Raw genomic sequence first — 23,452 nt, forward strand, 5'->3', positions numbered from 1 at the left:
AATAAATTATTAAACTTTTCTGTGTTTGAATGGAATTGCATTTCATCTTCCTATTGGAAATTATTTGTCATCAATTTTATTTATTTGTCATCATATATATAAGTACGTGTCGTGTTATTGCAAATCTTCGGTTTTTAGGCATGATCATGTGGGTGCGTTTTCTTATTGTTCGCTGGCTTATTGTTCGCTAGCTTGATTCATCTTATTGTTCGCTGGCTTATTGTTCGCTAGCTTGAGTCTGGTTTTTTCCATATCCCATGTTAGGATCAATGTAAAAGGTTGAAAATTTCATATCTGAATATTTTTTTCGTTATCTGGAAAGTTACTTTTGACGACGGATCTTGATTGTTTCTGTGGGGCTTCTTTCTCATGGATATGGATCACTCACGGAAAAAAAATGGAAAATTGTCGAAACTAATTTGACTTTTATGTATAGCATAGTCCGAATTATATTCTTAAAAGAATTTAAATTCACAAACTTCTTATTTTGCACCAAACATTGCTGTGACATGCCTTTTTAAAATATGATTGAAAATCGTGAATTTTTAAGTAAAATTCTATTTGCAATTGCTGACCAACATTGATAAAAAAAAAAATGCAATGAACAGTATACTTCTGACGGATATTTGGTTCTCCTTAAAAAATACTGGGTCATAACATATCTTAATTACAATCCCGAGTAATCTGAATATATTTATTCAGAAATGCACAATATATGTGTATAAATCTACATGTTTTAATACGACTGCAAGAAAAATGAAGAAAAAAAATGGTCGTATATTGCTATCACGTCGTCGTCGTCAGCGTCGCCGAAGACAGATGTTTTCCGGATAATAACTTTTGTTTAAGTAAATAGAAATCGATCAAATTTTAACAAAAGGTTTATAACCACTAAAGAAAGGTTGGGATTGATTGGGGGTGGGGGTGGGGGGGGGGGTTATGGTCTTAACTGTTTAGGAATAAGGAGCCAAAAAGGGGGTCGAAATAAACATTTTTGTAGTTTCCAGTCATTAAGTGTATGAATCTCTCTGAAATTATACCACAAGTTTCCAAACTACAAAAGGGATGGTTATGATTTGCTCGGGGGAAAGAGGGAAAAACAAGGGTTTCTTGGTTAATGGTCAATTAAGACAATTTGAAATCTATTCATATCTTTATTTATGTTTACATCGCTTATAAATATGGTCATTTGAGGGTTAATTAGATGGCGTCTGAACTAAAATACACACGAAACGAACCTATATATTATCTACCCCATGCTCTGTAAACTGTTTATTTTAGACTTTTGATAGTTTGGATAAATGTTTTACGTTGTTATAAATCAAATATGAGAATTTGAGTCAAATCGGTGACCATGAATTTTACAGCTAGTGCCCCTTTAAACAAGCAAAAATCAATTAATCAAGGGACCCGCAACATTAAAGAATTGAATAGCACTGGAAGTGTTGGTCTCTGTTGATGAAATATACAAAAAAAGAGAGCTGTGGTACTATTGCCCATGAGACAACTATCCACCAAAGTTCAAATAAAGTGATTAAGCAATAATGGACAACCGTTCGACTTCAACAATGAGAAATACACATAACGTATAGTCGGCTATAAAAGGTACCGAAATTAAAAATATGAAACAATTTACGAAAAACAAAAATGACAGACGTGAACACACGATAGCCACTGAACTACATGCACGAGTTCCTCAGGAACATGGCGAATTAGGGGCGGGATTGACAAGTATGATTGTACATGCATATGAGCGCTCAACTGAGACAGTGTTGTAATAGCACGACAAAAGAGCAGACTATAAAAATCGATGGTACGTTTTTTTTTTGTTTTTTTTTAATTTTTCACTTTTATATGCGAGGTTTTTGAGAATTTGAAACTTCAATTAAAATGTCGAGGATTGATAGTCGTGTTGTTCAAGATTTATTTCTCGAATGAAACATTTTTCATGGTGTGCAGGCCGTACCTTGACCTATTATAATGGTTTACTTGTATAAATTGTTACTTGGATAGTGAGTTGTCTCATTGGCACTCATTCCACATCTTCCTCTATCTCTAAACATGTTTTCTTTCTATTTGAGTCCATGAGACATGGTTCACTTTTTTCTTACGCCATGGTAAACAAAAATGGATTCGATTAATTGTTATTAACCTGAAGTCCAATGGGAAGTATTCCATGTATGTTCAGGACACAGTTGAACAATAAATACAATAGTTGGGTCTTGAAATTTAGGTCAATAGGGATGAAGGTCGATGAAATTTCGACTGCTACTCGAATATGTGGGTATATATTGGATTATGATAGAAACTTTGCCTTGCAATAGGCCATTTCAGTACGAACACCTCAGTGAGTTGTTACAAGGGTTATAAACGTACAGAGAGCGTCAAATATAAGAGAACTACGACACAACAGATACATAATATTACAATGTAACACACACAGAAACGAACTATAATATAACAATGACAATTTTCCTGATTTGGTACTCGAGGCATCAGATTTAACATCTTCATTCTGACCGACGTTGCTGTGTACTTGTACATCCCGAATAACCAAACGGACGCCCCATTTTAGCAAGGTTTCACAACATGTTGGAAAAAGACCTGAACAACCAATATTTCTATTCCTAAGTCACCCTTGATGACGAGGAAATGAATTTAAACAATAAAGAACCGACCTCAAAGGACCATATATATTACCAATAAGAAATATATTCAGAAAATATGAGAAAATGCAATGTATAATAGCTCTAGTAGGAACTAGTGCAAGCACCGTTTTGTAACAGTCGACAGAGAGGGATTTCACCTATCTTTTGATGAGCACATACATTCAAAGAGAAGTCAAAACGAAACAGCTGCTTTCAGGTTTTAGACAAATGAGTTTAGCTGACTATGCGGTATGGGCTTTGCTTATTGTTGAAGGCCGTACGGTGACCTATAGTTGTTAATGTCTGTGTCATTTTGGTGTCTTGTGAACAGTTGTCTCATAGGCAATCATACCACATCTCCCTTTTTTTTTTATGTTAGGCGGCCACGTATTAAGAACAGTTAGACATGGATCTGGTATCGGATCAAGAGTGATAAGATCATTATTATACCTTAGTTGTTCTTCGTCATTATTTTAATTCAAGGTAACATATACATGTATATGACGTCTTCAATGTGGACAAGCACGCTTATTTAAAATCTCATATTGTTTTAGCAATGTTTTATTAATCCTAAATGTTCTTTGTAGTCTTTCGGGGATTATTTTTTGTCTGTTGTTGTTTTCGCTTATAGTAAAAAAAATTGCAAATTATACATGATATTGACAACAATGTTTGAGCAACAAAAAAAAACCCAGACACAATAGATAAAAGTCTCAAAAATTGGGGTCAGCAGTCAAGGGGCGTTTGAAATTCACATTTAAAATAAAATCAACGATAAGACAACCAACAATAACAAAGAAAGGGTATATTAAAGACTAAATCATAAACCCCGAAACACACCGGAGATTCACTAAGATGCTCCTGAATATTAAGCAGTCACAACCATTCAATGTTGAAAAAGTTTGTTTGAATGTTCTCATCTTTATTTATCAGATATAAAAACATTCATGCCAGAAAGTATCGCGGTGTTATTAAAATTAGAAAGTTTGGAGGTGTTTTAAAGTTCAGTCTTCTGATTTGTGATAATTTATGTTTGTGCTTTGTTTTATTTTATTGCAGACTTAAAAGCAATCTTAAATGTCTGCAATACCTGTGATAGATTTCCAAAAGTATGGGCTTCATATCGAAAAGGCAGAGTCCGTACCTAGGGAGGACTTGAAGGAACTAGGAGACCAGATGTGTCAAGCTCTAAAGAATATTGGGTTCTGTTATTTGAAAAACCACGGGGTTCCTGATGCACAGGTGTATAACTTGGTGTATAATGCTGTTTTTACTAAGGCTGCACAACTGACCAATCTTTGCGTTAAAGCAGCCGTTGTGAAGGAATCAGACTACAAACCAACATTAGTAAAACAAAAAACCACATAGAACCATCAAACCCAAAATGACCGTCTTTTACAATTAACATCAACAAAAACATTTCAATCTCACCAAACGTCTTTGAGCACCGCGCCGACCGTTTTTGGGTTTACCAGCCAGTCAAGGTCAACATCCCCAGTTAGAAAATGTTTACCTATTGTAGGTTCCCGTAGACACCAACAGCAACAAAACAAACCAGCTAAAGTCATTGTTTAGACATAACTCAAATGATTGAAGAAAAGATTCAATTTGGATTTACATGGACGTTTCCATATGACCTGTTCACAAAATTATGTAAATTTCAAGAAATTTACAGGAATAATCACAATGGACATATTACATATGCATAAATGTGGCAGTTTTGAGCAACACTGATTTTGATTATTGAGCAGATTGAATTCTCTTAACTAATAGTATAGGTCAATTGATTTTTAAAGATTAAACTTTCATAGGTGTTCTTAAACCCCCAAAAATTTTGGCTAAAAATACTGACTTGATTGGTTGTAAAATTTGAAAACTGGATTTCGCAAAAACCATTCATTGTAAATACACAATTTTTTCACAGATTTATGTTTGCTTATAATATTTTTAAAATTCATTGATATTTCCACTTCTATCACATGTTTAGGAAATAATTCAAGAACTAGATTTCAACGAGACTGAAAAGTCAGAAATATACACCCTTAAAGTAGAAACCAATATGAATAAGATGTACATGTACATATCTAACATTGATTTCAAATATTATTTCAGTTGAAACAAGTATTGGAATATTCAAAACAATTCTTCAGTCAGCCATTAAAAGAAAAAGAAAAATGTGCCAAACCAGATGAAGGTTATGATGGATGGATCGGATTGGAGAAAGAAAAGTTAGGTTTTTTTTCAAATCTGTTTAATAAACTATTTACATTACAAGATATACTGCATGAACAATGTAGCTTTATTTGGGGTTTTTTTTTAGAAAAAAATCTGTAAGTCACCATTAAAGTATCATAAGTTATGATATGTCCAATAAATACGCCGGTCAAATTAATTGGCGTGTCCTTTTTGGGAAAACGATAGTAAAATACTATAATCAGTTAATAAGCAAAAGAAGTCAACATGAACGAAAACACCGGTCGTCTCGATCCTTATAGGCGGTATTACATTTGAATGATAATATTCTAATGTTGATTTTTTTTAACGAAAACACTATAATATACAAATATAGCCTTAGTATGAATTCGATACAAGGATATATTGACCTGAAAGAAGTATATTGACTGAGGACGAAGTCCGAGGTCGATATACTTCTTTGGGTCGATATATCCTGTATTGACCTCATACAAAGGCTATATTTGTTATATTATTAATTTTCGACCATGTTTGTATCAAAATCGTCATTTAGGTTTGTTGGAACGTTATAGATATTACATTGTCTCCTTGACATCTTATGTATTTGAACATCTTATGTATTTGAAGATTTTTTTTCGTCAAATAATCGATCACAGATATCATTTGTTTCAAAACGTTAAACAATATCCTGAAATTCATTACATGACGTCACAAAGTATATCGGTTTTTAGATATTCTAAAAATAACCGTGCACTATGCTTTTTGCCGGTCAATATGCGTTTTGCTATCCGCCGTTTTCTCTCTACCTTCGAAAATATAGTTTAACATGTGACTATCCCTAAACGAATCATATTTGTTAAAATATACGAATTAATAATATTAGTAAATAGAGCAAAAGTATGAACACAATAAATAAAAATATGCATATCTGTTAAGGATATAGACACGTGCGTCATTTTGTCCTTTTCCTTTTCAAGTTATATAAGCTCTCTGTTTCAGTCTGAATTTAGAAAGACCAGTTGGAGATTACAAAGAAACCTATAACATTACTCCGACATGCGAAGTAAGTATATATATAGATGAGGCCCCTCATGGGGGGGGGGGGGGGGGTCCTAGTAATCACATAATCACCATTTTTTGCCAATATAATCACATAATCATTAAATATTTGCCTTGGTAATCAAAAATTGATTATCTTTAGTAATCAAATAATCATAAACTAAAATCTTTGTAATCATTAAATAACAGTTTAAATGTTAAATATTTAATAACAAAAAAGCTTCAACAGTTGTAAATAAAATCTGGGTCTGCTCTGAAATGTCTATCTCTTTTACTCTTTCTTTGGTTTTCTTTGGGAAGCTCTTCCTCTTCCTCATCCATCTCCTCTGGTGAAATAGTATCACCCGCATCTTTTGCTGGAAGAATAGATGTATACAATTCTACTGAGAGAATAATAGTATCATCTTCCACCTCAACATCCTCAAGCTCTATTGTTCCTAATATGCCACTACTTTTGACCTTAGTGTTCATTCCACTAACAAACTGAAGAGGAAGAAGATTGGCCTGATGGTACATTATACATTTTACCTCTTCTTGCAGTTCAACCAAGTGTTCTAACAATTTGGCAACAACCAATGTCTGATTCAATTTCAGATATATTAATGTTTTATTACTAAGTATTATTTTCTGGCTTGATTCATTAGATTTTCTGGTGTCTTTTTGAAGACAGTTGTCAAGATTACCAACATCTATCTCTTTAACTGCTGTATCACCTTTTTCATAACATGTTAATGGTAATGTTCCGGGCTTATCTTTAGTTGTTAAACCCCTGACTGTGTTTTGTCTGACACTCTGACCAAACTCTGAACGCCAACATCTTAATTTTGACATTTGATCTGCACTCAATTTCTTTTTCACAGGCAAGTCCATTCTTGGTATTTCTTGAAATGAGACATATGAGTTGTCTGTTCGATGATAATATGAGTTTTCACCAGTGAAATAAACAAAACTGGATTTAGTTACTCTTTTCAGAAGTTCTCGTGTGCAAGAGTGAAATCTTTGACTAAACTGAAGAACAAGAGGCATGTCATTTCCTTGCCTCATTTCTGCAAAGAGATTTTCAACAACTAATGTTAGACAAGACTTGATATTCAATCTCTCCTCAAATGTTGGTTTGACTTTCCTTACAAGATCAAGTACTTGTTGTAAGCTGTCTATCATCATCTTCAGGTCTGAAACTGACTGAGCAGAACATGCACCCTCTGGACCCTGTAAAGTTTTGTTAATTCCTGTAAAATCTCTAATACGTTCATTGCATTGAATGAGAAACTCATATACTTTCTGTAAAACAGCAATCCTGTCTTCAAAACTATCTTCATTACTTACATTTGGCAAAGTGACACCAATTGCTTTGTGGAACATGTTAAGGAACTCAAGAAATTTGACAAGAGGGGAAGAACTAATGACCATTCTCACAGATCCTGCAGCAATGTCTGTCACGAAGATTGTACCCTGTTCTGTGCACAATCCTGCTGGTTGTTGAAACTCAGCTTCTACACCATCTCTGTGCCCCGTTTTTCCCACTCCTGCATAATCAGTTAAGGTATTACTCCTATGCATACCAGATAAAAGTTTTATTTTCTTATCCTATATGTCAGTCAAAACAAGACCATCATGATAAACTGCAATTCCAAAAGCTTGTTTTAAATCTGATCCATTTGAGACTAATTTCGTTACATTTTCAGCTAATTTTTCCCCGTTTCTTTCGATACTGAAAATACCTCCTTTTGCCAAATCAGATGATGCAAAATATACATAATTGTCTTTCAAAACCATGTTGTAAATGAGTGGTATGCAAGTGTAAACTATCTGTATAGTACTTGCTGTTACAGTAAGTCCATTGCTTGTCAAAGTGAGCATACTTATATTTCCTGATTTTAAGTCTGAAACAATCAATTTATCTGCTCCTATAGTACAAAGTCCTGCAGGGGCATCTATTTCATGATCCATGATTTCAAGTTTTTTGGCTTTTTGTCCTGATCCAATTACATTTCCTGAACTTTCTGTGCTAACTTGATTATCTTTAATCCATTTTTGTAACTTTTGTTGCAAGTCTGCTTTCTTCAGGGTTCTATCTTTATTTTCCCATAACCCCTGGTCTTTGAGAGCTTTTTGCAGTTGCTTTATGGTCATTCTGTCGGGATCGTAAACAGAATTTCCTTTCAAATCTAAAAAGAATATGGCTTTCTCTGTTAAATCAGACACATACATAACCTCCTTAGTATAGGCAACCCCAATAGGATGGTTTAACTTTCCTGTAATTTCTACAACATCAACGGGATAATGCAATCGTGCAGAAAACAGTTTGCCTTTGGATGCATCAGCTATCAGTAACATCCCATTTTCAGTAATACAGACTGCAATGGGTGAAGACAGTGTCCCCTTTTTGTTGTCTTCATATAACCGGTATTTTTCTGGTATTATTGTATGAGTTATTGTCTTAATACCTGAAACAATGTTTCTCACTGGTTTACTTGATATCTCCAAAGATGCATCAACATCCATTCTATCTCTATTTCTGCATGCTGCAACTGTCAGGTGTGGTCTTAGTTTATCTTTTAAACTTGGGTCTCCACGTAATGTTCGAAGAAGTACCCGATTGATGCGGCATCCATCAACGAGAAGAAACCAATTACTGAAGTGTCTGGCTAAACGCTTTCCTACATGGACACCATCTGGTACACAACATGCAAGTGAGACATTCGGATCAATGCTTCCATTTTTTTTCTTTCTTCAAACATTTCTTCTGCACCTTTATTTTTTGATTCGGAGTCCATAGTAATCACAAGAACCATTAGCTTTACACATTTTTCTTTTCGTCTTAAACAGTTGCCACAACATCGAAGGGAAGGGTCTATGTGACATTGTCCATTTCGTTTACAGTCTTGGCAAACGGATCTTTGTTCTAAACAAGTTTCACATTTTGATGAGCAGTTACCACTTACAATCACTCCATTTTCAGTGTTAATGTGACCAGATTTTATGCACTGCAAACATATTTGCAATTGATTACAATGGAGATTGAATTTTTCAAAAGTCTCAGCAGAAGAAATTCCTATACAATTATAATCAACACCTACAGGAAGAGTCAGTTTATTATCCAGGGAAGTGAGACATGTAACTTCAGCTTCTTGCACAAACAAACTTTTTGGCATTTCCGGAGAGGGATTAGGGTGCCTTTCAATGAATTCATTATCTATTTTCAATGTTCCGCCTATCAATACACCTTGCCTAATGTCGACCATTAGCCCAGGTTTTAACGCCATTCCATCTTTCTGCATTGCAACCGGTATAACTTTTGTGTAACCATTGTTAAGTAAAGAAGTTACGACAGAATCCTCTTGAGCACAAATTTCCAAAAAGCTTCTTAAAAGGTTACAATGGATACCATTTTCTATTGTATATCCACTTACATTTTTGTGTCTTGCAAAATGGCTAGGAAGTGGAAGATTCCATGACTTTCAATCAAAGTGTTTAATACCACCCTTTCCTGTTCCTAAAAACCCTGGACCTCTGAGGATATTCAAGACCTTCTTATGTCCATGATATTCAATTGTTTCTACAAACTCAAGAATTCTTTCATCCCAATGAAATTGTTTTTTAGGATCTTCTACTTGTTTCACAAAATTCAAAACATTATCAATGTACACATAAAATATGTGATTTTTCTGCAAAAGCCCTGAATTGAGCACGTCCTGAAGTTTCTCACATATACTATCCCAATAGGTAAATCTCCTGAAATAAAAAAAAACAACACAATTATTATGGTGTGGGATGTGGTAACAATAAATAACATTGCCTAGTCACAATTTGAATTATGATTTGCAAAAATTCATCTTCGTGTAATTATTTGTGATTGGACAATATTAAACCATGGAAGTAGGCATAGTTTTGACTAGTGATCACTAGATTGAACTAGACAATGAACTATATTGGTATGTTTTCATGTGTGTGTGAACCTGACTGATCCTGTATACATAACCAGGGACGTATATATATGTCCTTGACATAACACACTTTTATGTCATAGGTTTAAATGAGTATCAAAATTCGTTAGATTATTGACATAACTGGTAAATACATTTCATTTCTGATCATTTCTTTCTGATAAATCTAATGATGGCTAATGCAATCTGTTGTCATGTGTTTTCAAGTACTGAATGCGAGATGTTTTTTCAAGTATTTAATGTTAGAGAACCACTCGTGCAAAGATCTATCTTGGAGCACATAGCAATTGTTATAAAGTATGAAATTCATGATGGTTGTTGAAGGCCATATGGTGGCTCTAAAGGTCAGATTCTAAACATCAACAAAAACAGTGTACATTAAATATTAAAACAAGAAGCTCACAGGAGCCTGTAGCGCTCACCTGGTCTTTCAGTTGGCATTTCAGGGGGAATAACTCCAAACGAGTCATAAGATTTTTCTGAAATGTTGGTACATAGAATCTGGGTGTCCATGGGGTCCAAAGTTTAACAAAGGCTTTTTTGAGAAAAGGCTTTAAAAATCTTCTACTGGAGAACCAGCAGTAGCAAGGCATCATAATTTGTTTGAAACCAGTAGGACATGATGTTTCAAGTTTATACAAATGAAGGTCCCGGAGTCCATGTGGTCCGAGCACTTGTGGTTCAAAGTTATGCTTTAATTGGAAAAAGCTTTAAAAATCTTCTTCTTAAGAACCAGCAGTAGCAAGACAGTTGTGATTTTTCTGAAACATCAGTAGGACATGATGTTTCAAGTTTGTACAAATGAAGGTCTAGACCTTCATTTGTACAAACTCTACTGCTGCTTCAGACAAAGTATGACTCCCTTGCTACTGCTGGTTCTTCTTCAGGAGATTTAAAGCTTTTCCCATTTAAAACCCATTTTAAAACTTTCTTTGGACCCCATGGACCACCATATGAACAAACTAGAATCCCCAACTACCAAGGATCATCCCTACCAAGTTTGGTTAAATTTGGCCCAGTGGTTTCAGAGGAGAAGATTAAAATGTGATAATTTTATGACAGACGCTCAGTGGTAGCAAAAGCTCACCGGGTCAGGTGAGCTAATAAGACATTTAGCATTGAAAGTTTATCCCTGAGTCAAGAATTTACCTAATATTGTCAGAAATTTGGTCTGCGTAAACTGCTGTTGACAAACCATCTGAATCATATTCACTCTCAGATGATAAGCTTGAAACACTTTCAAAACTGGATGTAAAGTCATGTAGCTCATTCTCTAATATGCAACTTGATTCTCTAAATGATGCAGGAGAACATGGGGGACTTTCATCAAGCAATGTATTGTCTTGTACATCTTGCAACATTAGACTATAAAAAACAAGAAATATTTCATGACACCTTTTATTATACATCTAATACAATAAAATAAAATGAACTAGAACGACTAGCAAGCAATGACTAGATTTTCATCTTAAATTCTAATAAAACAATAAATAAATAAAATACAACAAAACCTTCATTTGCCACAACATGGACAATAACAAAATCAAACAACTTAATAACAAACTCTTAGAACGAGGTAAACATTTGGTTGGTTTTTGTAATCAGTTACAAAATTAAAGGTTGAATAATTAAAATAATTGGCTTTTCTGGGCACAGCATGATAGCACGGACTGCAACATGTCACTGAAGTAAAGTTGAGAGTTGAAGCAAGTGAGAACATAGAACTTTGTTGACCACAAAATTATATTAAAATTCTACAAAACTCATGTCATGCATAAGAAGTCTAACAACTATTGACAGCAAAGAATCATGGACCAATCAGTTTGTAGATCTGGTCTAACTGTTAGTTTTGTAGTTAAGGTATATAAACCCCTATGTTTTATTTTAAGCGATGGGGGCCATGTTTTTTTTTTCAAGACTGATATAATGGATAAAATTGAAAAAAAAAGACACATACATGACATAAAGATAAATTGCATTTTTTTTGCAGTTGTATAAAAACAAGAGGCTCTCAAGAGCCTGAATCGCTCACCTTAATTTTTTTGGTTAAATCTCTCATCAATGATTATTTTGGCTTTTCAATTTATTTAAATGTTCTTTGAATCGTCCTATTTTCTTCAAAAGCAAAAAAAAAAATCATTTTCTCCTATGTTCTATTTTAGCCATAGGAGCTATGTTTCTGACATACAAGGAAATGAAATATAAAATTTATACTAGATACTCTGAAACTCATTTAGCCTAAGTTTGGCTGAAATTGATACAGCAGTTTCAAAGGAGAAGATTTTTTAAAGTAAGTCAACATGATGAACAAATTGTGAAAAAAATTCTTTAAAGGGCAATAATTCCTTAAGGGGTCAATTGACAATTTTGGTCAAATTGACTTATTTGTAGATCTTACTTTGCTTAACATTTTTGCTATTAACAGTTTATCTGTATCTATAATAATATTCAAGATAATAACCAAAAAACTGCAAAATTTCTTTAAAATCATCAATTCAGGGGCATTATACCTGAAAAAACAGTTACCCAATTCGGCTGAAAATTTCAGGACAGGTAGACCTTGACCTAATAAATACTTTAACTTCTTGTCTTATTTGCTCTTAATGCTGGAGTTTTTGAGATATAAGCCAAAAACTGCATTTTACCCTGTGTTCTATTTTTAGCCATGACGGTCATGTTTTTTGACGAAATAAAAAATAAAGCACAAACTTTATTTTATACACCCTACTGATCATTCAGTTGAAGTTTAATTGAATTTGGTTTAGTAGTTTTAGAGGAGAAGATTTTTTAAAGTTAGCAAATATGATGAACAAATTGTGAAAAATTGTAATTAAAGGACAATAACCCCTTAATGGGTCAATTGACAATTTTGGTCATATTAACTTATTTGTAGATCTTACTTTGCTGATCATTTTTGCTGTTAACAGTTTATCTTTATCTATAATATAATTCAAGATAATGACCAAAAACTGCAAAATTTCCTTAAAATTACCAATTAAGTGGCAGCAACCCAACAATGGTTTGTTTGATTCATCTGACAATTTCAGGGCTGATAGATCTTGACCTAATGAACATTTTTTCCCCATGTCAAATTGCTCTAAATGCTTTCGTTTTTGAGATATAAGCCAAAAACTGCATTTGACCCTATGTTCTATTTTAAGTAACGGCGGCCATGTTTTTTGACGGATCAAAAATCAAAGCACACACTTTGTGCAGGATAATCTAAGGAACAATCATGCTAAGTTTCATCCAAATCCATTCAGTAGTTTCAGAGAAGAAGATTTTTTAAAGTTAGCAAATGTGATGAACAAATTGTGAAAAATTGTCATTAAAGGACAATAACCCCTTAAGGGGTCAATTGACAATTTTGGTCATATTAACTTATTTGTAGATCTTACTTTGCTGATCATTTTTGCTGTTTACAGTTTATCTTTATCTATAATAATATTCAAGATAATGACCAAAAACTTCAAAATTTCGTTAAAATTACCAATTAAGTGGCAGCAACCCAACAATGGTTTATTTGATTCATCTGAAAATTTCAGGGCTGATAGATCTTGACCTAATGAACATTTTTACCCATGTCAGATTTGCTCTAAATGCTTTTGTTTTTGAGATATAAGCCAAAAACTGCATTTGACCCCTATGTTCTATTTTAAGTAACAGCGGCCATGTTTTTTTGACGGATCAAAATTCAAAGCACACACTTTGTGCAGGATAATCTAAGGAACAATCATGCTAAGTTTCATCCAAATCCATTCAGTAGTTTCAGAGAAGAAGATTTTTTAAAGTTAGCAAATGTGATGAACAAATTGTGAAAAATTGTCATTAAAGGACAATAACCCCTTAAGGGGTCAATTGACAATTTTGGTCATACTAACTTATTTGTAGATCTTACTTTGCTGATCATTTTTGCTGTTTACAGTTTATCTTTATCTATAATAATATTCAAGATAATGACCAAAAACTGCAAAATTTTGTTAAAATTACCAATTAAGTGGCAGCAACCCAACAATGGTTTATTTGATTCATCTGAAAATTTCAGGGCTGATAGATCTTGACCTAATGAACATTTTTACCCATGTCAGATTTGCTCTAAATGCTTTTGTTTTTGAGATATAAGCCAAAAACTGCATTTGACCCCTATGTTCTATTTTAAGTAACAGCGGCCATGTTTTTTGACGGATCAAAATTCAAAGCACACACTTTGTGCAGGATAATCTAAGGAACAATCATGCTAAGTTTCATCCAAATCCATTCAGTAGTTTCAGAGGAGAAGATTTTTTAAAGTTAGCAAATGTGATGAACAAATTGTGAAAAATTGTCATTAAAGGACAATAACCCCTTAAGGGGTCAATTGACAATTTTGGTCATATTAACTTATTTGTAGATCTTACTTTGCTGATCATTTTTGCTCTTTACAGTTTATCTTTAACTATAATAATATTCAAGATAATGACCAAAAACTGCAAAATTTCCTTAAAATTACCAATTAAGTGGCAGCAACCCAACAATGGTTTGTTTGATTCATCTGAAAATTTCAGGGCTGATAGATCTTGACCTAATGAACATTTTTACCCCATGTCAGATTTGCTCTAAATGCTTTTGTTTTTGAGATATAAGCCAAAAACTGCATTTGACCCCTATGTTCTATTTTAAGTAACGGCGGCCATGTTTTTTGACGGATCAAAAATCAAAGCACACATTTTGTGCAGGATAATCTAAGGAACAATCATGCTAAGTTTCATTCAAATCCATTCAGTAGTTTCAGAGGGGAAGATTTTTTAAAGTTAGCAAATGTGATGAACAAATTGTGAAAAATTGTCATTAAAGGACAATAACCCCTTAAGGGGTCAATTGACAATTTTGGTCATTTTAACTTATTTGTAGATCTTACTTTGCTGATCATTTTTGCTGTTAACAGTTTATCTTTATCTATAATAATATTCAAGATAATGACCAAAAACTGCAAAATTTCCTTAAAATTACCAATTAAGTGGCAGCAACCCAACAATGGTTTGTTTGATTCATCTGAAAATTACAGGGCTGATAGATCTTGACCTAATGAACATTTTTACCCCATGTTAGATTTGCTCTAAATGCTTTCGTTTTTGAGATATAAGCCAAAAACTGCATTTGACCCCTATGTTCTATTTTAAGTAACGGCGGCCATGTTTTTTGAAGGATCAAAAATCGAAGCACACACTTTGTGCAGGATAATCTAAGGAACAATCACGCTAAGTTTCATTCAAATCCATTCAGTAGTTTCAGAGGAGAAGATGTTTGAAAAATTGTTAACGACGACAGACGACGACGACGACGACGGACGCCAAGTGATGAGAAAAGCTCACATGGCCTTTTAGGCCAGGTGAGCTAACAATATGTAAATAAAAATGTGTAAATAAAAAATCACATCACAAAAAGAGATAACAAAAAAAGTACAGTGAAACCTGTCTAAACCGAATCCCTTTGAGACAAAAATTTGTATTCAGTTTAGACAGGTATTCGGATTACACAGGTTTTATTTGTATAGACATGATAGATACTTAAAACGGGACTATATATGGAGTTTGGTTTACACAGATTTTCGGTTTACTCAGGGTTCGGTTTAGACAGGTTTCACTGTATAACAATATTCTTGAATACAAATTTATACATTGAAACTGTAATGTATGGTGTTTGTCACATATCATTAAAAACCCACAGACAACCCTATATATTGAAGTCACAACTTGTTTCATTTCCAAAACTATTGTCATATGAAATTCAAATGGACAGATATAACTGGTAAATGCTTATAGCACGTGAATATTCAATTGATGTCAACAAATGAACATAAAGTACTTTCTTGCTTACATATCAGAAGGCTCCTCATCACTGGGAAGTCCCCCACTGTGAAGTGAATCATCACTTTGAACCTCATCCAATTTAGAAGAAGTGGACTTTTTTTCTTCTGATGTAGAATGTTTCAACAAAAACTCTTTTAATTTCACAGCTGATCCAGAAGTTGCTGCCTTTTGGACCCTCTTTGCATTACAACTTTTCATATCTAAAAGTAAAAAAAATTGTATACAGGTCATATTGGTCTACAGATACTACAACTAAAGTTATTGACATAATCATTAAAACAAAATATCCAAATTACTGCAATCAGAATGACCAATTCTGGTGTTTATATTTCAATGTGGGGGAATAGAATAAAGAATGGTAACAGAAATGTGTCAAAGCGACATTAACCCAACTAAAATGTACAAAACAACCCAAGGCCACCAATGGACCTACGTATATAACACAGCGATTTATCCTGTACCAAGAGGCGGGCTTTATGTTTATAAGGGGTATTGAGTAAAACAGAGAAATAGATCTTTAGTGATCTTTAGTAAGTAAGGTTGTTTTAAAAGAAAGTTGATTGCTGTCGGAAGTATTGTTACCTTTGATAATGCAGTATGGTTAAACATAAGGTAATATTTATATTTTATTTTTAATTCACATGCTCTAAAACTTAGTTGGTTAACTTTAAAAGGCTATTTGTTCCTTAAGGGGGGAGGGGAGGGGGGGTAGTGTGTCCATCTGTAACAATCTTGTAGACACTATAACAGCCAGTCCTTAATTTTATATAGCATACATATATCCCAGTGCTTTTAAGAATTGGGGAAAATATGGTGCTTCATGCCATTCAAAAGACTGAATTGTCATAAAGGTTGTAATTATTACTCAATCAAAATAGCTTTAACATTTGATTGCATATCATATTATAGTAAGATTAAGGTATTAGTTATACATGTATAACAAATCTTGCTAACAATAAAGTGTGCTTGTTTCATATATATACTTACGCTTATTTAGATTAGTCGTACCAAAAGATCTATGCAAATGTATGTCTACACTGCATGCACATGACACTAAGGTGGGTGATTTGATGACGACATCAGGAAACTTGTCTTTTACTTCTAAAATAATACACAGTAATCAGTATTAAAGGTTGAGATACATCAAAGCATTTTAAAGACATAACACTGTTAAAGATAAAGCTACTTGCATAGTATCCATAAAGTGTAATAATGGTTTTATCTTCATCATTTAGTCATTGTTAAGCTAAGCTGCTCTTAATATTTATCTGTGAGTGATTGATTGATGGTTTAATGCCACGGCTGCATCGATAGCTTATTAATATAAGGTGTATGTGTATATGAAATGAATATATATGAAGCCTGTTTTGTATTATTTATATATACTGAACTGAATCTTTACCTTGCTAGCAAACAAGGTAACAATACTCTTCTCAGACACATTATTGATTCCTGAGCCAACCAGTCATTACTCCAAATTCTGAATGTTGTGCTTTTTTTTATTTACAGTACATATATTTCAAGAAATCGTCAATTGATTATAATATTGTTATAAGTTTTTAAATAAGAAAAATACCTACAATCTCACTTACTTTTTTTAAATATCAACATTCTATTTTCTGCATTTATAGGAGGCCTTCCGACATTTGCCTTCTTTGCTCGTTTGACATCATCCGATTCAGCTGGTAATTTTCTTTTTGCCATTGTTTTTTTGTCCATCAATATCTGATTTACTGATCTCACTTCCGTCTCTACTACTTTAACTGAAAATTAATGAATTGGGTCATTAATAACAATATTTACAGTGACACTAAGTACATGTAATGACAGTTGAAACAACTGTATACATGTTTATTGATACAATTTGATATGCAAACATAATGGATATAAATAGACAGTGGTAAATCCAGATTTTTTTAAAAGGAGGGGGGGGGGGCTAATTTTTTTTTCAAAATAAAAGGGGACTGGATAAGAATTTGGGGATACAGGATATTGCAGTTTAAATGTTTTGTGTTTTTAAACTTTTTTTTTCTTCTTTGTCTGCATCCACGCCTATCTTCGGGAGTGCGCTAGGTTGCACCTGCCTCATATTAAAAATTATCCAAAACGTTTGAATTTGTATACCTATAATCTCATAATTTTGTTAAATAAGTGGCATCATTAATGTGAACTGGCTTTCTGTGTCAATAGCAAACACTCTGCCTTTTGGGAACTCTGGCTCTGGCTCCATTCTCCTAACGCTGAGCTTGATTTTATAGTTCATCACAAATATTTCATTTGCTCTTTCTTTAATGCCACATGTTGCGTTCATCCGTTCTAGAACTTTTGACAGACTTTCCACACTGTCCTCGTCATATTTGAAGAAAAATGACCAACGTACAGCCGGTTTATCCTGGCCTGCTTTGTAGATAGCGCACGTCACTTAATACCACAGAATTAAATTAGAGGCTCATCACATAACAATCATTTTTGTCCATTTTTGGAACCACACTAAATGTGCTATGAACACGGTTTCCACTTCGATAGTAGATTCTGCTTATCCTTCTGAGATCAACTGAGATTACCGGTAGTTAGGGTTCGCATTTCTTAATAGTTTTGTCGTTTACTTTTTTGTGTGCACGTTTTCGTCTGCAGTCATAGCTCAGTTTTGGTGTGCATATGCATCATCGTTGTCGTTTACTTTTGTGTGTGTACGTTTGCGTCTGCAGTCATTACTCAGTTTTAATTTGGTGTGTATATATCTATAATACTAAAATAACGAGGTCCAATTTGTCAGCCGTCATCGGGTAAAAACGACAAATCAAAAAATTCAACGTTAAATATAGCTTATATAGGACAATGGTGTAGATTAAAAATTACACCACTCTAGACCCTTTTGTTTGCCACATAATTAATATTGCCAATAATTAACAAGTTCCGGGTCGAATCCGATACCGATGTCATAGTATATTCAGGGGCGGATGCAGGAATTTTCGAAAGGGGGGTGCTAACCCAGGGCACCCAGGGCAAAGGGGGGGGGGGGGTGGTGCAAAACATATGTCCCGATACAAATGCATTGATCGGCAAAAATAAAGGGGGGTGCGCACCCCCGGAACCCCCCCCCCCCCCCCTGGATCCGCCACTGATATTCACCTGTTACCTATTACCTTATCTGTACGTTCCGCATCTGACAGGCGCACCACCAAACGGTGTATTTAGGATTTTGCTATATACAAGGGTCATAACCACAGGGTTGACACTGCTAAATTCAATCATTGTCAAATTGTTACCTATTGTAGTATTTTAATCAGTAAGACTTTCTAAGATAACAATACGATTACTAAAAATCTGGACTTAAAATAAGGCGTAAAGGTACAGTTTTCCATTTGTTAGCGGGCATGACGTAAAACAGAGAATCAAAGAATTCAACCTTATTTATAACTTATATAAGACAATGCTGTTGACTAAAAAATACTCCATTACAGGACCTTTTGTTTTCCAAATAATTAATATTACCAATAATTGATAAGTTCCAGGTCGACGGGTTCAAACAGAAAGATTTGAAAGTAGAGACAATAATTGGGTATCTAATAATCGGTATGACTTATCAGATGACAATACCAATACTAAAATAAGGCTTACGCATAGTTATATACTTTAATTCAGTCACGGACCCGCGATATCACGGGTGTGTTCTAGTTATATATATCTTTTGGGCATATAATAATTCAGCAGCTTGCATTGGTAAACTTTGAATCGTAATCATTATATTGTAGTGTTAGAATGCAATACTACTACTTGGAGTTAAAGTTGAAGACAACGTTGTTCACTTTAACTTATACTTGTAGGCTTCGCTTATACTTCGAAATCACATAATTAAAGTGGCATAGTTACATGTACATTCTACGACGGGGCCATGGTTTTTATCTGCTAATTATAGTGATGCTTGAATGTTGTTGTCATTAACTTACAAATGTATATGTAACACCGCAAATGTTTGATATTTTTTGTATGTTTTGGAGTTTTGCTCGGTCTTGGTTATGCAGGTAGAGTAATACATAAATATTATACTGTTTTTTTTTATACTTCATTTTTAAATTTCAGATATGGCCGACCAATATGCCAGAATTCGAGACTGTTTTAATGGATTTCTTAAAGAAATGTATAGACCTAGCATTAAGAGTTTTTGATGTTATCTCCGTTGGTTTGAATTTAGAGGTAATTTATGTGTCGAAATAAATATGTTTTTTTTTATTATTGTTTTAATAATATAATACACGTATATTACATTTATCCTGCAATCAGCGAACAATAATTGTACAAATGACAGGTAAACAAAAATGTGTTGCTTTATTTGTACTTAACGTACTTGAACAAAGAAAATCTCCTGTTACCCAGCATGCTGGAATGTGGATACTTCTTTTTGTGTAACAATTCATTTTGGGGTCATCTTCGAGGTCCGCGTTTATAATTATGATACTATCATGTCGATTTTTTTTTAAATATAAGAGACAGTGATTTTCTTACCCATATATCGTATTTAACTGAACACGGAAAACATACATTGTACTTTGTGAGCGGAGACGATGTCTTTGACACGTATCATTATGAGGAATTTTCTTCAAGGTCTATGAACTCGAAATTGCATAAAGAATTAGTATAATTTTCGTCCGGACGAAAATCCAAATACGACACAGCATTTCAAGTATATTGACAATGTATATATTATGTTTGCGTAATAAGTTACGAATATCCATTTTCACATGATTTAGAAGCAAGCTGATTCTGCCTGTCAATAAAGTGGGTGGTGGGTCTTTTTAACTATTTGAAGCAAAATATTGTATTTATTAATGCGTACATTGTCCATAACATTTAATATTTTATTTATTTAAAGAAATCTAAATGATTTTTCTGTTGAACTAACATCAACTATAGAGAAACAACTACACGTTTCTTACATTTCAGGACAAGATTTTTTTTCGAAACTGTCATAAATTAATTGGACAAAGAGGAAATGTAACTGCTCTTAGAAGTTTGTTTTATCCGGCAATTCCAATGGAAAAAGGTAAGATTATCCGTAATGTCATCAAGCATTTGAAATTCTTTAAAATATGGATAAAAGGAAGTGTGATAATACGCCATTGAGACCAATCCACAAAGAAATAGAATAAAATTGGGAATGAAAACTGGGAATGTATCAAAGAGACAACAACAACCCGACCAAAGCCTAAGGCTGCAAATTGGTTATCAACACAGCAAATAATCCCGCCCCTTGAAAACATGTATATTCATTAGGAAATAAGAATACATAACTCCATTATAATTGCGAACAATGTATACCTAAACGTCCAAACAAAAGTAAAATTATATTTTTGTTTGTTTAATATAAACTTCAATATTGGTTTTAAATTTTAGTGCATGTGCCCTAATTTTATTCACAAGAACATTTTACAAAACAAATTCCAAACTTGAGAATAATAAATCAATTATTGCAGAAATAAAAGAAGGACAAGTACGATGTGGTGAGCATTCAGACTATGGTACACTGACACTACTATTCCAAGATCTCGTCGGGGGATTGGAGGTAAATGTATACACACTGCAATCATTGAAAATGTATAGACCTGTGTTATAATTCACGCGACCTACAATTGCAAGTTTTCTTATTTATGTAAATATAGAAATATGGAGGTGTGGTATGATGACCATGAGACAAAAAAAAATGACACAGAAATGTTAATAATTATAGGTGATCGTACGGCCTTCAACAATGAGTAAAACCCATACCGCATATATACAGCTATAAAAGTCCCCGAAATGACAAAATTAAGTAACTAAAAATGTATATGATGTAAAGCAACTGACAACAACCACTGAATTACAGGCTCTTCAAAATTGACTTGGGACTGACACATACAGAATGTAGCGGGGTTAAACTAGTTAGATACCCTTCACTTTGTCTGTGACAGTTGCGAAAAAGCAAAACATAAGGACAAACTATACAAAACAATAAAAGAAAAGAAAAACAAAACAAATATCATTAGCAGCAAAAAAACAACAACCTCTTCTTAACTACAGGCTTTATACAATATTACACAATCGTCACACACTTTAGCGCCATATTTAAAAATGGGTCTAATAAAAACTAGGGAATAACTGAGATTTCGAAAACCAATAGTTGAGAAAATCATTATTTCAGTTTTGTCAGGACTGCATAACGCAAGCCATTTAGGAGACAAGTCACACAGATCTTTCATATTGCAATCTTATACAGATCTAATACGTGACAGATTTTCATCGTTAACAGAATGTTTTAGTGTTTTTTTTATAATTACACCTTATGTAAGAATCCGGGGTTTTGATTGGTTAATAGCCAGTGTATTTTTCCCCAATTTACTGTTATCAAATGAATATCGTTCATTTTTAACGCCGCCGGGGTATTTGCTAAAAGGATATGCCTTTTTTACCCTCTCTGCCGTGGTATTTGCCAAAAAATACTCTATCCGACTGGACGCTTGTAACGTCACGATCATCAATGCGTTTTAGTACATTAACATTCGGTGTAATTAAACAGATATATCATGTTATTGAGGGGTATTTGCGAAAAATACCAGTCTTGAGAATGAATTTCCCTCGCCTTACGGCTCGTGAAATTTAACATTCTCTCGACTGGTATTTTTCGCAAATACCCCTCCTTAACATGATATATCTGTTCATAAACTAATGTAATGTTCTCTGACAGTCTTTACTTTTGTCGTTGTGTTCTCATTCAAAATAGCTTTGAACCAAAATGTGTTCTACAATTTCAAGTACTACAATACTTAACAGTTTCTGCAGATTGACGTTTATTAAAAAAAAATTTGGTATGATTTCCAATGAGAAACCTCTTTTAAAAAACAAATGACACAGAAATAAACAACTATAGATCATTCGTATGGACTTCAACAATGAGCAAAGCCCATGCTGCATATATAGTCAGCATTGCATAATTTGGTGTGCAATTAAACATTATGTCGATAAGTCTCGTGTTTTAAAAATTTCACAAGAGGCAAGTTGTTTACGTGCATGTACATAAATTATGTCTTTCTTGTCTAAAACAGGTGAAGACGCGTGATGGTGACTATATTCAAGCTACACCAATTCCTAGTACCATTGTTGTAAATATTGGAGATATGATGCAAAGATGGACGGCAGATAAACTGATTGCCACGGTAAAGTTTAACCTTTTTTTAAATGTGGCAGCGTGAATGTTTGTTTGTCAATTTTACTATAGGATTAAATACTAGAAGTTATTGATGTATAAACCGGGGCGATTAACTCACAATCTGAATAAAAGTCCGAAGGCCAATAATGTAAAGTTTGTGATTAAGAGCCCCGGTTTACACATCAATAATCTCTAGAAAAAATGTGTTTAATCCGTTATATATATCTTAAGCCAAATATATATTTACATGTACGCGATTTTCAATTTACATTTTTGTATGTACCCGCTACTATAATTATCATCAAATGCACAATTGACCAGTCGTAACTAGGAAGTTGGCCGCAATGTTGAATTTCTAAACAAGATAAACCAATGAAAGTTGAAACCAAGAGAAAGTATGATTGACCAATCTAAGTCAAGTATCAGATATGCAAGTCATATATAAGAAACAGTAATTTGTTATTGTCGAGCCTGCAACTTTTGTTGCAGAAAGCTCGACATAGGGATAGTGATCCGGCGGCGGCGGCGTTAGCTCACTTCTTAAAAGCTTTATATTTTAGAAGGTGGAAGACC

The 23,452-nt window shown here is 33.7% G+C and overlaps 2 protein-coding genes across 4 annotated transcripts in view; one reads left to right on the forward strand and one right to left on the reverse strand.

Moving 5' to 3' along the window:
* LOC139507207 (uncharacterized) overlaps positions 1-23,452 on the forward strand; it is a 55,268-nt gene that overhangs the window by 24,444 nt on the left and 7,372 nt on the right. For 2 of the 3 annotated variants that reach the window (XM_071295678.1, XM_071295677.1), the window contains exons 2-8: positions 3,708-3,890; positions 4,761-4,876; positions 5,841-5,904; positions 19,780-19,893; positions 20,641-20,740; positions 21,171-21,259; positions 22,776-22,886. In XM_071295678.1, coding sequence (XP_071151779.1) covers positions 3,726-3,890; positions 4,761-4,876; positions 5,841-5,904; positions 19,780-19,893; positions 20,641-20,740; positions 21,171-21,259; positions 22,776-22,886 — 759 coding nt within the window. In that variant the 5' untranslated portion in view covers positions 3,708-3,725. Of the gene's footprint in view, positions 1-3,027; positions 3,132-3,707; positions 3,891-4,760; positions 4,877-5,840; positions 5,905-19,779; positions 19,894-20,640; positions 20,741-21,170; positions 21,260-22,775; positions 22,887-23,452 lie in introns of all 3 variants that reach the window. The other variant, XM_071295679.1, reaches the window with a different exon arrangement.
* On the reverse strand, positions 9,040-18,108 carry LOC139507208 (uncharacterized). Its single transcript, XM_071295680.1, has 6 exons — positions 17,821-18,108; positions 17,289-17,459; positions 16,684-16,797; positions 15,704-15,896; positions 10,997-11,212; positions 9,040-9,635 (listed from the first exon to the last, which is right to left on the reverse strand). Exons 2-6 carry the CDS (start codon positions 17,413-17,415, stop codon positions 9,362-9,364), a joined length of 924 nt encoding a protein of 307 aa, XP_071151781.1. The 5' UTR covers positions 17,416-17,459; positions 17,821-18,108; the 3' UTR covers positions 9,040-9,361.

This window comes from Mytilus edulis, unplaced genomic scaffold (assembly GCF_963676685.1).
Source record: "Mytilus edulis unplaced genomic scaffold, xbMytEdul2.2 SCAFFOLD_104, whole genome shotgun sequence".
Classification (NCBI taxonomy): domain Eukaryota; kingdom Metazoa; phylum Mollusca; class Bivalvia; order Mytilida; family Mytilidae; genus Mytilus; species Mytilus edulis.

What these genes read in the sequence shown, in the direction of transcription:
- LOC139507208 (XM_071295680.1), bottom strand. Translation starts at nt 17,415, where the DNA reads ATGGACAAAAAAACAATGGCAAAAAGAAAATTACCAGCTGAATCGGAT. An exon ending in GATGAGGAGCCTTCTGATAT is followed by an intron (nt 11,213 to 15,703) that starts GTAAGCAAGAAA and finishes TGTTTTTTATAG; the next exon opens with TCTAATGTTGCAAGATGTAC. An exon ending in CAAATTTCTGACAATATTAG is followed by an intron (nt 9,636 to 10,996) that starts GTAAATTCTTGA and finishes TTTTTATTTCAG; the next exon opens with GAGATTTACCTATTGGGATA.